The sequence below is a fragment of the Buteo buteo genome, chromosome 5, assembly GCF_964188355.1.
Source record: "Buteo buteo chromosome 5, bButBut1.hap1.1, whole genome shotgun sequence".
NCBI lineage: Eukaryota > Metazoa > Chordata > Aves > Accipitriformes > Accipitridae > Buteo > Buteo buteo.
Window position 1 is genome coordinate 33,268,115 of NC_134175.1, and position 19,021 is coordinate 33,287,135.

Genomic DNA, 19,021 nt, shown 5'->3' on the forward strand with positions numbered 1-19,021 from the left:
GAAATACAACACCCAGGTAAGATTAGAAACTGGATCTGGATCAGTTAGCAATCCAGTGAGTAACACCATGAATACTACAGGCAATTTCTGCAGAACTTGGACAAAAGGCAGGATCCCATTATTAACTGACTCAGTTAACAGATCAGTGAGCAGGCTGAACCATATTTATAGCAAGTGATGGTTACTATGATAGTGTAATCAATGGCCTTAAAATAAATAAATGTCAACTCAAATTATGATTCACTAGCAGGAACTTATGTAAATGAAAAACAATAGAACTTTTACAAATCTAGAACCTCCTGATCTAAATGGCATACAGCTCATAAAAGATTTTTTTTTTTAAAAAAAAGGAAAGAAATATTAGAAACTTCTACTGAGGAGTTTTTAATTTTTTAAAGAACGTTCCAGTGGACATGAGCTATAGCTCTTAGGAGACAATTGCAATTGCTGCAACTTTGCCAGAAACATTCTAATTTTATATCTAATGTCAAAGCTTTATATATAAACTTTAACAATGCATTTTTTCCAAGAGAGGCAAAGTTCACATTATAGGCAAAAAGGCAACCAGTTTTAGGTGCTGTTCCAGTGATGATCTGTGTGAACATTCTGTTTTATTTTAACAGAGGGAAATGCTTTCATTATGACTCATTTTTCTGAACTACGTGATGTAATCATAAACTATCTACCAATTTATTACCTGGCTTCTTAGGAGTGATTATCAGTAGCCAGGTAACTTGGGAAATAAAGCTGATAAAACTATCAGTAAAGTAAACATTTCCACAAATGATATATACAGAAGCAAATACTGCTGTTTATCATTTAGTAACATAACACTTTTTATCACGCAGAAGTAAGCTTACCCAAAATGAAAGGACTGGTTATCAACTTGAATACTAACCAACTGGAAAATGGGACATATCATATATTATTATAAACTAGCCCAGAAAATAACATTAAAACATTTTCCAGCCCATGATTTGTTTTTCCGTATTATGAAGACTACTTTTTTCTTCTAAACAAAACATAAAAGTCTAATCAAGGGGTGGGAATCTTGACACTCACCTGATTTCTACAGCCTACTCTAGATTTCATAGTTAAATTACCCTATCTGTTTGGGTCAGGGCTGTGACTTTTTTTTTTTTTTTCCCCACTCTAGTCAACTTCTACATACTAGAAAAGGCCTTAGCTTTGTTATTTGCTGGTATGGAATTGTTTGGGAACAGGTTTAGCCTATGTCAAAAAAAGAGGTTTCTGGTTTTTTGTTCCCTTAGTATGAGTTTATCTCTGTTAGAAGGCTTGTTGATACTACTAGTATAGCTACCAGGAAATAAATCTCCATGAATTATAAACAGACTTAACTTTGTAACTTGTTGCAAGAACTAAGGAAGATTTGTTTACTTTGTATTCCAAGATCAAATCTTGATCACAAAACATAGGTTATTACTATCTAAATTATCACCAGGTAGTTAAGAATATTTTTTCAACTTAAATCTTTCTTCTGCATGTTCTACTTTGTGACTCCCAGGAATTAGCTACTTTAAACAAGGGAAAATAGTGTAGCGCAAGTTCTTTAGTCACTGCCTTCTCTACCCTACCTATTACAAGCTACTGCTTGTTACCCTATGCTGCAAGCTTTAGAGAATTTAGCTGTATTCACCCCAATGCCCCAACAGCATGGAACATAACATATACATCTAAGTACTCAGAAGTTTATACAAATGCTAGTATTAAGGAGGCCTGGGGTCTGAAGCCTGTGCCAATGAAAATATTAAATAACCATCATCTCAGTATTTTAAAGCTAGCTGAAATGTATTTTATAAAGTTAATCACTTACTGTGCTTGCTAATATTATTAAAGATATTTTTCATGTGAAAGCACAGGAGCCAAGAAAATAATTTCTTATTGCTCAGTAAGGGGTGAATAATGAAACAGAATATTTCATTTAACTTTCCCCTGAGAGAAACACCCTGGTAAAGTGTGCATGATCCTCCAACACACTCTGAGGTTAAAAAGCTGCTACTGATTCACAGCTGCTGTCCCAGCTCAAGTAGAAGGGATTTGTGCTTTTGGTGCTGGTGTTGAGTGAGAGTGCCAGATTTAAGCCTGCTGTTAATGCAAGATGCCTATATACACAGAGACTTGTTACATTTGCCCATAGAATATCTTGAACAGAATAATATTATTCTTAGATGCAGAACTTCACGAACTAACATGTTTCTCTTTAAAACTAAAGACTGGTATTTGCTGTATGAATTGGAGAGAATACACGCACTTACCTGGCTACTCTGCCTTTAGAGAAAGAGACTAGAGTGTTCTGTGGCTAAGAGGAACAGAGGCTAAGGAACTGCTGAGCCAGATAACCAACACGACTGCATTTTCCCAGGAGATGGAATATGTTGCAAGTGTGGAATCCGGTCCCTAGAGAACTAGGGCTTTTCAATGCAGTTCATATAAAACATGTAGGACTTCTTGTGGAAACAAGTAAATAAAAAACCTTTCCAGCTACTACATGGAGTAAAAGTATTTTGCTAATTTAGCATAAAAATGAGAAATCACTTTGCCCAGATTTCGTATAAAAACAATTAAGCCAGCTTATTTTTTAAAAAAAGCATATTTTAAATCTGGCAGTTTTTCTACTGGAGTACTGTACATGATGTTTTAAAGAGCTTCTAACCAGAAGAGTCACTGTTACAGAGCTAAAATTTACACTGTGTTTACATGCATACTGTTAACCATCTAGATTTGACAGATAAAAACTAAGATGTGATCCTTATTTTGACAAACAAGACTGGTCTACATTTCAACCCACTTGATGTATAATAAATAAAATTTCAGTATTAGAAGAACAAAAATGTTAAAATAGATTCTGAAATCAAAATAAGGCAGTGCAGAATTATCAGTGTAGAGAAAAGCAAGTTCCTACACCTCCTTTTCTAGAAGAAAGGAAGGTTGGTTAATAAACTAAAGGTTGAGAATCAGCAGGTATTTTAATTCCCATTTCATTTAAAAACAAATGCAGTGCAAGGTAACAGGTATCCATATGATGCATGTGCTATTTTGCTTGCAAACTTTAGCAGATATAAAATTTCTGAAGCTGTGTTTCCTCACTGAATCTACTGGTTCCTAATTAGACCAAATACTTTGTAAATTTGAGATAGATACCATCAGAAGTCCATAAAAGCCAGGCTCATATTTCATAAAAACTGCTAAATATTTAGGAAATCTAGACCCTTCCACATTTTTTTTCATGCTTCATTTAAACTTACATCAGCAGGACTCTGCTTTTATAAATGACCTACTGACATATTCATAAACTGGCTTGGGAAAAACATACAGGTTTTGTTACAATGAATTTTAAGATCTTACATACATCTCGGAGTCTGGAGCTATGGCATTTCTCCAAAATAGTTCACAGTTCCCGCAGTTAATACAGTACTGCAAAATGGCACTAAAGTGCATAAGTATCTGAACGTTTGTTGGGCTAAAAGGTGCTGTGCAAGCTTAAGCTACTACTTTGCCATTATATACAAGATCATTTTTCTTTGGGGAGGGGGTACTAGCTCTGGAATGCCACTGATTTTAATTTTAATGGAGGATTGTCTACCTTTCACCTTTCTAGAAGATGTAAATGCCCCCTTTCTGACTCTTCTGTTTGTCAAGAACAGTAAAAGAGAAAATAGTACACTCTAAAAATGCGTTTCAAGATAATTTACCAGAAATGGTTTGAAAAAACAAAAGGAAGAATACAAGGTACTCCAGATGAAAAGTGGACATGCTCTTTGTAACTAGCTATGGATCTTCTGCTCAAATGAACATGCTGTTCATTTTTATCAAAACATGAGTACTAAACTACCATAAATAAAATACATACAGTACAGAACAATTAAAACTTTTTTTTTGTACAGTAGTTACTTTTACATTAAACTTACCATCTTTTCAGATATGTTGAAAATTAGGACTCTAAACATGATTATTTCAAAGTATCATTTTTAACAATCTTGCACAGGCCCGACAATCAAAAACACGAAGCTTTGATTCAGATAGCTTGGCAGGTCTCACATACTTTGATAGGTAGGCTACTTTGAAATATGTTGGGTGTGTTTTTTACTTATGCATTTTATTTTTTATCAAAAGACAGTTTGATTATTTTTATTTAAATCTTTACATGAACTAGTTTTGTGCAATACCACTGCCAGTGTAGCATACGAAAACAAAATGTGTCTGGAACATTGACTATAGTCCAAGTGTTGTCTACCTCTTAAAAAAGTAAGATTCTAGGAAATCCAATGCGAGTGCATTTTAATATAGGAAGTCAGTCCTAGAATAATTTTAATATTAAACAGGTACCGTTTCTACCACTGGTGATTTGATGCACTCTTCATGCAGTCTGCTCTTTTCTGGGAGGTTTAGTGAATTCTCAGCAGGGTGCTCTTGTACATGACTGTCGCCATTCAAAGCTGAAACAAAGCCATCTTGAGAAGGACCTTTCAAGAATGAGTGAAATTCCACTTGAGGGTGACTTGGCCTATGCTCAGCATATAAACTGTTACATGGAGCACTGCTGTCACCTTCAGAAGATGAGCAGCAAACAATCACTGAGGGGTTTGCAGAAGGGTAATGAGAGCTGCTAAAAGTTTCCTCTGATTGCCGTGTGTAGTCAACAAACTGTTCTGAAGTCATGTTGTAAGGCACCAGAGAAAGACTACCGTTCTTGACAGCATCCCTTTCTGAGTAAGTCTCACCGATCTGGTTAGCAGTGCCAGCAACGTGGTTCTCTATTTGGTAATACAGATTTGAAGAGTTAGTATAGTATGAGGCATTTTTAGAGTGGTTTTCATGCACAGCAGTTCCATCAGAGTAGCAAAGGACAGAAGGAAGAGGCACCATATCAGCATGGGAGCCCATGCTTTCTACAAAATCATCTGCTTTTTCTTCCTCATCATCTTCCTCCTCATCTTCCTCTTCCTCTTCATCATCATCTGATTCACTAGGGGCTAAACTCTGTGTGCTAGAATCTGTAACTCCACTACAAAAGCTACTCCCATCTTCCTCTTCCTCCTCTTCCCCTGGGCAGTCCAAGTCCTCGGCTGACTGAGAATGCATAACCGCAGCCGGAGGTTCGGTTTCAATCTCAAAATTTTCTGCAATTGAATATTCAACTGGATGGGGTCCTGGACTCATAGAACTAGTGTGTGCACTTATCTCACTGTGGCAGCCATTTAGTGCCGGAACTTGCTGCTCTCTATTTTTCTCCAATTCAAGTTTCATTATTGTGTGCAAAAAGTGAGTCCGTACACGGATAGGGTTAAATTCAATTCTACCTGCTGTATTGCTACACCCTTCTTTAGTGCAACCGCATGGAAAAGACATACGATCCACCTTTTAAAAAAAAGAATACAGATTAACAATACGTAGCATAAGCCTGGCGATACGACAGAACCTAGCAGCCTAGAGAAATGCAACAGTGAAGTGGGATTCACCCTGAGAAGTACTTGTAAGAACAGTCAAACCTAACAATAATTCAGAGTTAGCCCTGGAATTTAGCACTACTGATAGGAACAGTAAGGGACCCATACATGCAACAATGTTGCAGAGTAGGAAAAATATGTTTCTGTTCCATAGGTGAAAGCATTACACAGTGGAACAAAAAATGGGTAATCTTTCTATTTATGGATCTGCTACAGCTTTACTTCATGTTGTGCTCAAATCCAGGCAAAAGCATTACCAGAAAGAGTCTTAAAATTCTGTAAAAATCATGGGAACTAGAAACCTATTGAAACAAAATGAATTACATATAAACCCCTTTATAAAGCTGCCAATGGGGACACCTGACCACAGAAGTAGGAATAAAAACTCATTTACATTTTAAAAGATAATCCAGTCAATTATAGATGCAATATTGAAGGCTCAACAGACTGTGGGCAGAACTTATATATCTAATAATAGCCAGCTTCATTTTTAAAAATGTGACTGAATCCCCATGTTGGATAGTTCGATTAGGTAGCTTAAGGTCTGTGATTTTCATCTACACTATAATACCTAAACATCAAATATGATGCGGAGGAGAACCATATAACACAACCTAGTACATCTTCCCCACATGTGAAAATGAAAACAGGAACAGCAAAGAGAATATATTAGTTAAAATAGAGAAAGTTTAGCTTGGATATAAGAGATGATGAAAAAAGCATTCAGGAAGAAATCAACTCAGCTGCATAACAACAACTCAGGAGAATTAGTGGAAACATCTTTTAGGGAACATTTTAGGACATTTACAGCTGTACATAGGACACTATGTAAATGTACAATACAAAATACCCTTTCAGTCTGCTGAGGAAAAACTACCTGCTATATTAGCAGATGTATTTTTATTGCCTACATGCAAAGTTATCATGCATGCATTTTAAGTATCATGCATGTTAAATAAAGGACAATACCACAGTGTGTCATTTATTGTTTCTCATTGAGTTTGGACTATAATTCACATTCAGACCGTATGTGATTTGTCTCTAAAATAACATGTAATATCCCTTCTGAAATCTGCAGGCTACCTATTCTTCTGTTATCTGCATATTTAGATAAAGGCCAAAGAGGAATATGAGGAGCAGAATATTTGTATAAGAACAAAAAAAACCACTTAAACAATGTATGTGCCTACAACCAATCATAAAATGAAGATGTTTAAGGAGATTGTTTGTATTGCACACTGTATACTCTTAAATCTGGGCCTTAAAAAACTGGCTTGAGATCCACAAGTGCTATTGTCTAATAATTAACTGAATTAATTTCCAGTAGTTATAACTTTAACAACGAAAAGTACATGTGTGTGCATGCACACACACCCCTCCCCCTCCCCTTGATGGTTAAATAATGACAATCATATAGACATTTACCTGACATTTTATGCCTGCAAGACTGCAAGTGCAAGTTTCTGGATCGCAGAACACACGGCAGTCACAGCCACAATCCTCTCTGGACAGGCGGATGGCCCGCAGCTCATGTTTTTCTTCCACATCAATCTTCTTCACTCCAGAAGCTCGCAGCAATGCCCTTCGCTTTTTTGTTGGCAGGGGTTGTAGAAAGAAGTACTCATCTACTTCGGTGTTGTCTAGATCAATATCGTCATCAGAAATGTCATCCAGTGTCAGCGTATTAGCTTCTTCAGATTCCACTGTACCGTTCTTTGTCATCTGTTGGATAGAACAATTAACAAAGTCCTTAAACTATATGTGTCATAGATGTAAGTATGTGTAATGCATTATGAATGTGGAAAGCCGTACGTAAAAATGCTGCATGACTGCCAGTAAGTACCAGAATATTACAGATGGGGTGAAAAGGCAGTTCCTTCCCCTTTAACGTGTGAATTAAATACACATTTTTAGTTTCATATTTGTCATGAAGCTAATCTTTTTTCTAAGTTTCTAATCTCTTATCTGTTCTTTAAGTCCTTTATCATTTGTCACTGTTTGCCAGATGTCATGCCTTTCTAAAATTCTAGTCTTTTCTATATTGTTTCATAAGATAATTTTTGAGCCCTTAATTGGTTCTAGTTCCTGTCTCTGGGCTCTTTGAAATTCTTCAATATCCCTTTTGAGATAGTAATTATACTACCAACACTGTTTCAGATTACAGTGCATCACAGATTTGTAAACCTGTGTATTTTATATACTATTCACTATCGTGTTCCTCTTCAGCTTGACAAGTTGTTTGATGTTTGTACAGCTGAGGTCACAAAGCAGCGATTCCACTTAATCGTTTAGGCAGATGTCTATATTTGCTTCTTGAGTTCGCAATTTAAAGCTTGGAAGTCATTTAATTTTGCCCCTTTCCACCTACATTACTTCATGTTTATTTACAATGTATTTCATAGTGCTGATGCATGTAGCTCTTCCGAAGTTCTTTCTAGTCCTCTTTGGTCCTGAAAATAAACTCATTTAGGTTTGTGGTGTCATGGATTCTAGTACCTCACTAACCAGTCCAAATTATTCTTAGGTAGTTAATCAATGAATAAACTTAGAAAAAAGGAATTAAGTTGTTAACCTTTTGTGGAGAATCTCGAGAAAAGTTAATCAGAGGATTCGTGTTCCTTTCCTAGGGATATGAATTTTTGAGCCTCTGTAGATACAAGTATCCTGGCACTATATTATTACCTATGTATAGTCTAGCTCTCAAACCTTTCAAAAACTGTTTCAAAATTAAATGGCCACAAGCATCAGGCACAAACATCCAGTGCCACCTTCATAAGATAGCACACTTCTGTACCATACTCCTGTAACTCATCTCATATAGAAAGGGGTGTATATATTCAAGGAGAAAAGAAAAAAACATTTACTGCACTGAAGGAAAGTTAATTTTCCCATCCATGGTAGAGCTCACTGGTTATATCTGCCAGATAACACAACTACAGGATTTATAAAAGTTCTACAGAGAAAACTGCTTGAGACCCAAAAGAGTATCAAATGTTAAGACAAAGTTCAGAGGGATGATGACGTTCACTACAAAAAATATATTTTCTCAATCTCAAATTACTCAGACTGAGCATTGTACTACATAGCAAACATGAAGCAAGTGCAGTTATGGGATATATTTTGTCATATAATAAATCCTTTTTCTTTTATTATTGTTCTATGAAATAATTTTGCTTAAAATGGAAAAACAAACACACAAACAAAACAGATTCCCAATGTTCACCCTGCTCTAGGTGATGCTGTCAATTGATGAGTTTGCTGATTTACACTAGCTAAGCACCTGGTCTCATACTTTTGTGAAAAAAACATGGTGCAACTACGTGATAATTACACACTGGTGAGATTTCATCATGGGCATCACCATGACCGCAGAAAATGGGCCTCAGTGAATGTAGTTTTGATGTTTCTTATCTACAGAAAAACAGCTATTCAAGTTCTTTCTCTGTTTTGCCTTATCTACTTGCAGAAAATTTCAGCTTGGCCTAGTATCCCCCAATAAATTTTTAGACACCAGTTTTAAATACAGATAGAATACTGAAGTCATAACCACTATTGACTGTTTCTTGTGCATTTCAATGTTTAGACATTTAACAATTATCACTGTAAAGGTAACTCCCCATTTTTCTGCTACTAAATCCTGTCACCTCCATCTAGGTATGCATCTTATGTGTAAGAAAGCAGTCCCAAATCTTACACATTCCACTATTTCTGCTCTTATTATATTCCCAACTGTTTCATTTTCCCGTTTATATTAACAGTTTGTCCTTTCCACATTCTTTTGGATTGTAACTGTCATTTACGGCATTATTGAATTACTCGATGGTGAACTCCTCTACTGACTGCTTACTCTTTTTTTCAATTGCAGTTTTGTGTTTATAACAACTGTGTAGGACAATCATAGAAAAAAACCCTCATTATTCCTGACTTGTAAAGTCAGGTTAAAAGCAATACTTTCCGCTCTGAAGAAGAGTCCTATTGTCATGACTGGTAGTCCTTACATACAGTGTACGTGTGCACATTACACTGCACGAAGAAAAATTCTCCCGAGATCAGTAATCATCCCTTCTTAGCAATTCAGCACTGTATATAGTTCATGCAGAGGTGTTCTGCCACTTCCACAACTCCACTTTATAGGCATTATTGTTTCCTTCTCTTTTCAATGTGTTCTCAATCGTTCTCCATAACTGCAGCCTTCAGAGTCTAGTGCCTTCATTTTATTTCATGTTTCAGTTTATTTACCATGTCTGTTATCCTTATAACATTCAAATCCCTTTATGTGCATATACTTCTAGCTCTTTCTTCATCTTAAATGCAGGCATTTTCTAAATGTCCTCTCAAACTTCCTTCGGATTGTCTTCTTACTCTATTTTGTATTATTCATTTCACTTTACAGTGGCTAGGAAAAGGGAGGGCAATAGCTCCCTAATCAGTTCTGCCTGGCCTTGGGGCAATGGAGAGATTATTTACACCAGGTATTTCAACATATTTGTTCAGTAAGGTAGGAAAGACAACATTAACAGTCATCCTTTTTCTGTATAATCTACAGTGAGAGACAGGTAAGTCCACAGAGTAATTAAATGTATCTTGAATTAGCTGCCTGAAGCTAGTGGGAGGGAATAGTCCACTGTACGTGCAACTCAGCCTGAATGTTCAAATCCAGAATGGCATCCCTGATTTTTTTTTATATTTTTCAATTTTTATTAGCTAGGTACAACTAAGTACAGTGTATTTATGTTTCTTTGTTTTCTTTTTTTTAATATAATTGGAGAATGACCTACTTAAGAATTCTGATTTCTCTAGTTTTAAATACACAAGGCTCAAACCACTCCTTAAGCAGATCACTGTTATTTAACTGCCTACCAGAATTTCAGTTTGAAACTGGGGAAGGGGAAGAATTCTAACTCCTGCTTCTCTAATTATTTCAGTATTTTATTCAATTACTATTTAATAAAAATTAAGTTTCAGGCACTTACTTACCCATGAGGTGAATGCTGTAACTGCTCAGCTTACAAAAGGCACCTATAGAACCATACCAAACCCATCATGTATTTCTTCTCCTCCTTCTCCTGCAAATCTGAACTGCTTTGCTACACAGCGGTGGAGCACTAAGGAACGGACACCAGTCACGTGCTGAATACTGTATGCATCCAGCAGACTGTAAAGTGAAACACCTGGGCATCAAGCGGGGTTAGACAGCAGTTTGCCATTTCAGAGCGCCTTAGCTCCTGACTCCTTTGCTGGATGACTTCCTTGTTGTCTCCTCTGACTTTTTTTCTCAATTTTGTCACACAAAGAACAAATGAATTAATGAAATGAAAGACTCGAACATTTCTCAAGCAAGTAACTGGGTAACTACAAGAGGAAGAAGATTATCAAGAACCAATGAATACATTTTCCAATACAGAACTTCAGGGGAAGATTAAGTTCTCTTGATTGTCATAATATTGCTCATGTGAATTAAACTTGATATGTAGATGGGAAGAATTTCTCGCATAAAGCTAAAGGTTAATGTCAGAACAACAGAACAAGGCAAAGGCCAGTGAATATGTGAAGCCTTTGGGTGAAATTCACTTCTACCTCTGTAAAACGTGAAAAATTTAGGTTAGACACCTTTGCCTGCCCTAGCTGGAAATTATTCCTTACAGTTTCCCACAAAAGAAACCAATTGTGTCCACAGACCTGGGAGCCTTAACATCACTAGGGTCATGCTAATCATTTTCATAGATCTTAATTTGAGCAGACATTATGAGTAAGCAATAAGGGCTATTCCAGCTAATTTACTGTGCTTACTCATAATGTTTTCTTAAATGACAATGTACTAAAGTAAAGCCTACCTTGTACCTTTCATCTTGACAAGATGGCTTTCATGTCCAGATTGCCATTAGAATTTTCACACTCTGCTGCTAACAAGTGTTTATGCCACTGTCAGCAGTGTTTACACCAAAGTGCTGGTGCTAAATGGCTGAAGTGACTTGAAGATGATTTTAAAGTCTTTATCTGCTTTTAATTAAGAGAAGTTTCTTATTTGCCTCTTCACTTTTAGCAAGTAAAATAACAAGCAGTACCTAAAATTATGGAGACTAAATTTTAATATATTCCTGTATTTCTATTTTTTTAACAAATTCTACAAGAGAGAATGCTTTCTATCTACAGACTTGCATATTTTAATCCAATGCAATAAAATTTAAAAACCCAGGGAAACAAATTGAAAACCACATTGAAAATGTTACTTTCTGTTTGCATAATGGTTTTCAAACAGAAAACCCTTTTTGAGCAAACTTTGCCCTACTTCATTTTCTCACTTCCTTCATTTTTCTGTGCAGATGTACAATAATTTTGATGCAAATCCTGATTAGTACGTTTTCATTAAAGATCATAATTACTGACATCATCACCTTGAAAACGCTGCAGCACTCTCTTTCTGTGTTCATTTAGAAACCATGTGAATGACCAAGCAGCTCTTCCATCTCTATAATGGGAACGGTCCAGTTGACTTCAGCAAATAAAACAATGCCCAGTGCTTTACAGTGACTCCTCACTAATTCAGTGATTCCTGGGTTTGCTTTTGGGAGGGAAAGTGGTTTTTATTTCATTTTTTTACCACAAGCGTATAATCAGGGATGCAACGAAGCTGAGTTTAATGGACTAGTTCAAGAAGGAAGTTTTCTGTTCCCTATGTTTTTATACATGCTCTAGAGTGAAGAGAAATATTTTACTCTAGGAAAAGATTTACACTAGTAAGATGTTACCATTTTTAAGCCACTCTCAGGATTCAGTGAAGAAAGAATCCCACCATTGCTGAATTAGGTGTAGGGGGAAGGACTTTTCTATTTGGTAAAAGGAAACAATTAAGATTAGGACACAGGGGGGAATCCAAATCAGGCTCTCCTTATTCACTGAGTACTTACAAAGAGGAACTTAACAGTCACAGTAAAGATTATCATCCACTCAAACAAGTGACTAGGGAGATGGAAGAATGTGTTGTATTTGGAAGAGGAGCAGAAAGTAGAGTCTATGTCCCAAAAAAAGAGTGGGCTGAAGTAAGCTAATGAAGAAAGGAGATCCATCCCAGCTGAGAGGAGAATTATGAAAGCACGAAGAGCCACGCTCTACTCCATACAGATGAAGGCTCAAAAACCTCGTCCAATCTTTACAGGTAAATAGGATTTGTGATTTTTCTTGAGTTACTTTCTAGCTCTAAAAAGAAAAGGAAAAGTGAAATATTTGCATGCCTTACTATCCTTTACTCCACTGGGGATTCCTCTCTCTGAGCTGATTCCTGGAAGTCAGCCAAGGGATCTACACAGAGTCATCGGTTACAATGACACAGCTCAATTCACACTTGATGCTCTGAAGATCCTGTGATGCGAGATGTTTAGAGGTATAATTTTTATCTAGTGATAAGTCACTAACACTCTAGCCTTTGGTTTCCAACCTGTCCAAATATCTGTCTTTAATTTGCCTCTGTCCTGAGTGGTTTTATGTTTGTTTTCATTATGACAGTTCAAGTTTTATGAACTATTTAAGAATCTATTTAGCTATTCAAATAAAAAACAACTAGGAGACTGAGAAAAGTAATAGTAAGGGTCTTACACACTCCTTCAGGAGTTCAGACATAGAACTCATGAACATAGTTCATTATATGGGAAAAGTGCTGAAAGGCATTTCTTAAACTTAGAGGGTGCCAGTTTGCTCTGGACAACTGTAGTAGTATCTGAAACAGATATAATCTCACAAAAGAAGGGGCTATGGACCACAGCAGTTCAGTTACAATTCTAAATATTGTTCACTTTTAATTACAGGATTAATCTGAAAAAGAGCCCTGGGTATACATATAACACAAGCCATTAAACAGGAAGTGTTTCATCCAGTACAAAAACATAACAAAATCAGAAGTTTTGCCATCAGTTTTAAAGGGGCAGAAGGGACACTTCCAAGAGCACAATCCTCTTCTCTGTTCTCCTTTACTCAAATACACAGTTTCTTTCCTCTCCTGTGCTGTATTTAAATCGACAGCTTCAAAACTCTAGCCAAGATTTGTTCTGACTAGCTAAACTGATGTAGCCTGTTAATTTGTCTGACACGTTTCTTCTAACACAGACATCCTTTGCTGAAATATTAAAGACGTACAAACATACAAATTGGTACACTGAAAAAAGAAAACATTTTTAGTATTACTGTTTCTTACTTTTTACCAAATTTGCTCAAGTTGGCCAAGTAAATAAGCTGTTTCACTTGCTGTACTTAGGATGTTACCCTTCCCTTGTCTAACAGGGCACTGTGCAAGGGCTCAGAAGACTTGTTCTCTTCCTGGCACTTCCAGACTTCTGCTGGACACCCTGTTCAAGGCTAACTTCCACCACTCTCTGCCTTTGTTTTCTTCTCTGTAGAAAACAGGGAGTAAGCAACAGTCTCCCTGTAAAGCATCAATAAGAGCTACAACAGCACTTGGTAATATCAGTATGTATTCAGTAAAACAAAAAAAAAAAAAAGAAAAATGCCATTGTTTCAATTGAAATGGAGTTGATGGAAAGGAAATGGTTTTGTTTAAGAAACACATTGGGTCCATATAGCCCTGACACCGGTCATTTACTTAAATAAGGCAGGGATCAAAGACTTGAATAATTTTTACCTTTAATTTTAGAGAATTGAGTTTTTCCTCCCTTAGATGTTCTCTTAACATCTCTCGGTGAAGCCTTTCCTGCTCCATTGCAAACTCTCCAAGCGTGTATTGGCGTACACTGTTGTGGCGAGTAGACATTCCCAGTGTGCTTCCCCCTTGGCTGGGAACACTGGTGAAGCCTTGCCTTCTTGTGAAGTAATACACAGTAACACAGTTAAAATGCACATTTTTTGTTCTCTTCCGCTTCTCTCTCTTCAGGATTGAAGAAGCTAGAACAGATGCAGATTACAGTATGAATGATAACTTGGAGTCATACAGCAAATCCATCACTTGTGTAGTTCCATTTACCTTAACAATACCTGACGATGTACACATTGAAGTTCCAAGGTGTGTAGTCTAAATGAGGAGATAACCTTAGAAATATTTACCATATATGCAAACTTAGAAGCCATTACAAACTGCTACAATCATAAGCACTATTGTCTGCTTTAGAACAGAAATTCTTGGCCAGGACAGTTGTGTTTTCCCATAGCGGTATAAAAACGTTTTGTCCTTTTACCAAGGAAGCCAAGAAATTCCAGCAAAAGGAACTTCTTTCACAGTGTCACCTCAAAGACAGCGACTTGCTCCTCTTCAAACCCCTGCAAACAAAACAACGTTGCATGTGACAGCAGTGAGGAGAACAGTGGACCCAGTCCCTCACAGGTCTATACAAACTGTTACTATTCTGTCAGCAAGGCTTAGCTGTAGAGATCTGTAACTACAGATTTAAAGCACTGGATCACATTGGCAGAAGAGATTCCTATCTCTTATAATCTAAAATGTGAGAAATTAGTGTTAGAAAAACTATAAAGGCAATGTTTTTAGTGTTTCAGACTGTCTCAGAAATTCATACCATCATCAACACCACAGAATAATATAGGAATAATGCTGATTAACAATCAGATCCACTTCCTTTTTGTTTACCTTCATCCTTCTTTCTGCTGCCTTCCACTGAATACATGTGTGTGTATATAGTCTAATGTGTCAAATTTTGACAAAAAATTAAATCTAGTTTTTCTAATTCTTTTCTGATCTCATGCTCAGTTTTTCTTATAAACATACGCAGTATCATATGAAATGGATTTGTTTAAAAACAAATGCCAAATTTTAACTGTTAAATATGGTTCTTTTTTCTACAGACATTTAGTAACGCCTTCCAAAGATACTGATCTATTGTTTCTCACCGGTAACAGTGGTGAGCCTTTACAGAAAAAATGAAAGAGACACAAACGTTAGAGAAAGATAAAAGACACTCCTTAGGTTTTAAGATGAGCAGCCTGATTTATTTGATTTATTGCAAAATGGCAAAAGGATGTTGAGAAGGTAGATAGTAAGTCACTGCTTTGCAGTTTACAGGCAACAATTGGGCAGGTGTGAATGAGAGACCTAACTGCCAGAATTCAGGCAGTAAAATGATTTAAAAGGTGCCTGACCACCCTTGATAGACTTGGAACCATTCTATAAAAGCAATAACAGCAACATGATGTTCACTGCTAATCTAAAATTGCACCACCTCTAGAGGTTGGAAGCACTTGGCCTTCAGCCTTGGTTTTGTAACAGGTCCGGTTTATTGTCACAGTTAAACATAGTTCATTCTCTAATACTATTATGTAGTGAAATGTTAATCACCACAAATGTAAAAACCCCAAACTTTTACATGAAGTGATTCAGTCCAAAAAATAGCATAATCTACCTAACTATATGGAAACCAAGTATATTAGAAAATATAGTCCTGTAACCAAATTACAGACAGTATGCCCTACTGACATAATCATAAAACTATTTGGGACTCAGTAAAACATTGAAATATTATTATTTTTCCTAAATACTGATAAGCAGCTAAAAGCATGGTTTATTATACAAGTAACATGCACTTCTACAGATGTGCTGCAGGTATGTTAGATTATAAATACAAAATAGGTAAATAAACTCAGGCCCTATATTCACTTACATGCTCTCAGTGAAAGGTGTTCCAAAAAAGGTGTACGATGTACACAGAGGAATCAAAAGACAAATTCTGTTACATTAGGCATGTTTAAACTTACATCCAAGTTTAAGCAAATCTCCTATCAAAAAAGCCTGTCAAAAATATTTATAGCAAGCTTTTAGTGGGGGAAGATGGTTATTTTGTTAGAAGAGACTAGTTGATAGGGGTGTGTCAATTTTGCATGATTAATTAAATATTGGTTTAATGTACTATTCTTTTTCATATATGCCACAGTTTCAAAACAAAACTATAATAAAAGCAAATTTTGGAAGACAGGCTGATTTTGATATTGTGACATTCTCATTCACTTTAGCATGAAAGCAAATACTCAGTCAGAACCTTCACTGCCTATATGCTCTTACACACAGGAAAGTTCATATTAAAATAATCCCGCTTCTGCTGAAGGAGGCATCTAAAGCATTCTTGGATGTATCCAATTTCTGATATAACAGTATTGATGTTATTTGGATCTCAGCTAGATCTTGGCTCTATTTCGGAAGAAATATTGACAGCTACTGAAGGGCAAGCAGCTTTTTTACCAAGTAAAAGAACCAGCCACAAATGGAATGAGAGATAAAGCTACAGTAAAATATTAAAGGAAAGGAAAAATAGAAGGTTAATCTTATTAAAAAAAAAAAAAAGCTTCATGAGGAAATAGAAGATAATTGTGCCTGTAAATCACACAAGCTAGCAAACGCCTTTGAATCCTTACCTGTAAACTTCTGTATCTACCACATAAGGTCTACATTTATAGTAATTTGGTACAGACCTTAGCCATGGAACTCCTGACATGGCTGCTTACTGGCAGGAATACCAAATGCTGCAATAAAAGTGCTTCCATTTTTTTAAGACTGTCAGTCTCTTCACAGAAGACATACTACTTTCCTACTACTTTCTATACATAATCAACCTTAAGTTTTATTCACACACTACCCACTAACATTAATAATGTAAGACTATAGTTGTCATGAGCTGTCTTAAAGAACCCATTAATGCATTTCTTCTTCTGCATAAGAACTTTTTTATAGTTCTTAACACTTTTAGTAATTAAATTGTCAATGCCACATCATCAAAGTTGTTTGTTTGGGTTTTTTTAATATATCACTGACAAAAACTGTATTAAAATAGAATTAAGCTGAACTTCAAGAAAATGCTGGCATACTGTAACTGCACCACCACCAGCACTATAAACCCAGCACTACACAACTGTATTGAAGACAGCGTGAGAGCTGACATGCATTTGTTGTAAATGTTATTAAAGGTCATGGTTTTATTTATTAACGTTATAGTTCTGAGTCAGACAAATTATATGATAATCTATATAAGTAAACAAGCATGTAAACATTCAGAGCCCTCAGATGACACCGGATTACTTTTTTCTGAAACACATCCTGCCTTTTGGGTTTGCTTCTGTCTCACGCAAGAGCTCATTAAAGGGAAGAGCTAAGGCTCCGCGAATAACTCTATAGTCATCTCTTCTATGTTACTGCTAGGAAGTAGCCAGAATATATTCATATTTATGAGAACGTTGCTTACAAGAACAGATCAGGCAGGAACTGCAAAAGATTACAGGATTTTATTTGATTACCCAAAAGCATAGATGAGAAATGTCAGTGAGGGGACTGGAGAATTGCAATCACCTCAGTAACGAAGGACACGAAAGGAAGCACAGTCAGCACTGCAAAGGCACTATGTTCTTGCTCTACTATACTTTCTAAAATCTCTGAGCACAGGGCTGCCTTAATGTGACCTCAGAAAAAATTATTATTAGATATTGAATGGAAATGTTGAACATTTTCCAACATCAGGGACAAAGTGCTTTACAACTCATTCAGTCCTTTTGCTTCAAGCCAAGCAGAACTCAGATTCTCAGATCATCTTATCAAGAGTCAGAGGCATATGTTATTTTGCATGCACTGTGCCTTAAATAGTACGTTCAAATCAGTTGTAATTACTGCTAAGGACACTGCTTAACTCAAGACAGAGCAGAAGAACATACAACATACAACATACAAATTTACTGATATATGACAAAGTATGAACATGTGCCCAGACAAAATTTACTGACATTAATCAATTAGTAAGCTCCTTTCAGAGTGAAGAACACAGATTGTGCGAAGCTTGCATGCCTCTCTGGAGTCAGTTTCAAAGGTTTTGCAGGGAAGCAAAAGCTCATAACCTAAAAATTTATCCACAGAGAGTGTAAATACCACACTTTTCCAGAAGAGATCTAGTAACGGCTTCCTTGCTTGGCCAGTCTCAAAAAAGTATTTACATGCCATCTGCCCGTGTAACAAGTGATATCAGTGGATGCCACTATCATCTGTTCTGCGCAAAACGGGTGATACTGACTCCAGGCAGTCTGCTAGGCAGAGATGTGGCTTTTTAGCAGCTGCTGGACACGCACTGTCAACAGGAACTAGAAGGCGGTTTTTGAAAATGAACACTACCATCTTGGGTCTAGCAGTTCATGGCGAGCGAGGATGCCAGAGGGAACAGGAATATTCATCATCACCTAAAACTGCCCTGTGGATCACACGTGATCTTTAACACATTTATATACTACAAGTCTGATATATTCCATGGAAGGAAAAAAATACTCCATTCTCATGTATTTAAAAAACTAATATAATATTTAGTTCCATGTTTCAAGACTATATGGAATTAAGTATTTTTGACAGATGCATAAGTACTGTAATGCATAAAATGTATCAGTTATCTGAGGGAAGGATGATACTGTTAAGCACATAATTATCGCTAGAGAACTATCTCTCAGAAAAGGTCACTATATCTGAACAAGGTCTTCAGACATAGTTGTCTTCAAACAGGACTGTTAGAATTCCTCCTCTGAAATAATATCAAATGCCAAAATTTGGGGTTTTGGCATTTGACGTTTGAGTG

General features: G+C 36.4%; 2 protein-coding genes across 4 annotated transcripts in view; one reads left to right on the forward strand and one right to left on the reverse strand.

Moving 5' to 3' along the window:
* GALNT3 (polypeptide N-acetylgalactosaminyltransferase 3) overlaps positions 1 to 10,944 on the forward strand; it is a 47,612-nt gene extending 36,668 nt beyond the window's left edge. For both annotated transcript variants that reach the window (XM_075028550.1, XM_075028551.1), the window contains one exon: positions 10,564 to 10,944. The gene's annotated coding sequence lies outside the window, so the exon portion shown is untranslated. The remainder of the gene's footprint in view (positions 1 to 10,563) is intronic.
* CSRNP3 (cysteine and serine rich nuclear protein 3) overlaps positions 4,012 to 19,021 on the reverse strand; it is an 84,100-nt gene continuing 69,090 nt past the window's right edge. For both annotated transcript variants that reach the window (XM_075028549.1, XM_075028548.1), the window contains 3 exons: positions 14,101 to 14,360; positions 6,894 to 7,190; positions 4,012 to 5,379 (listed from right to left, as the gene is read on the reverse strand). In XM_075028549.1, the coding sequence (XP_074884650.1) occupies positions 4,336 to 5,379; positions 6,894 to 7,190; positions 14,101 to 14,360 (1,601 nt within the window). In that variant the 3' untranslated portion in view covers positions 4,012 to 4,335. The remainder of the gene's footprint in view (positions 5,380 to 6,893; positions 7,191 to 14,100; positions 14,361 to 19,021) is intronic.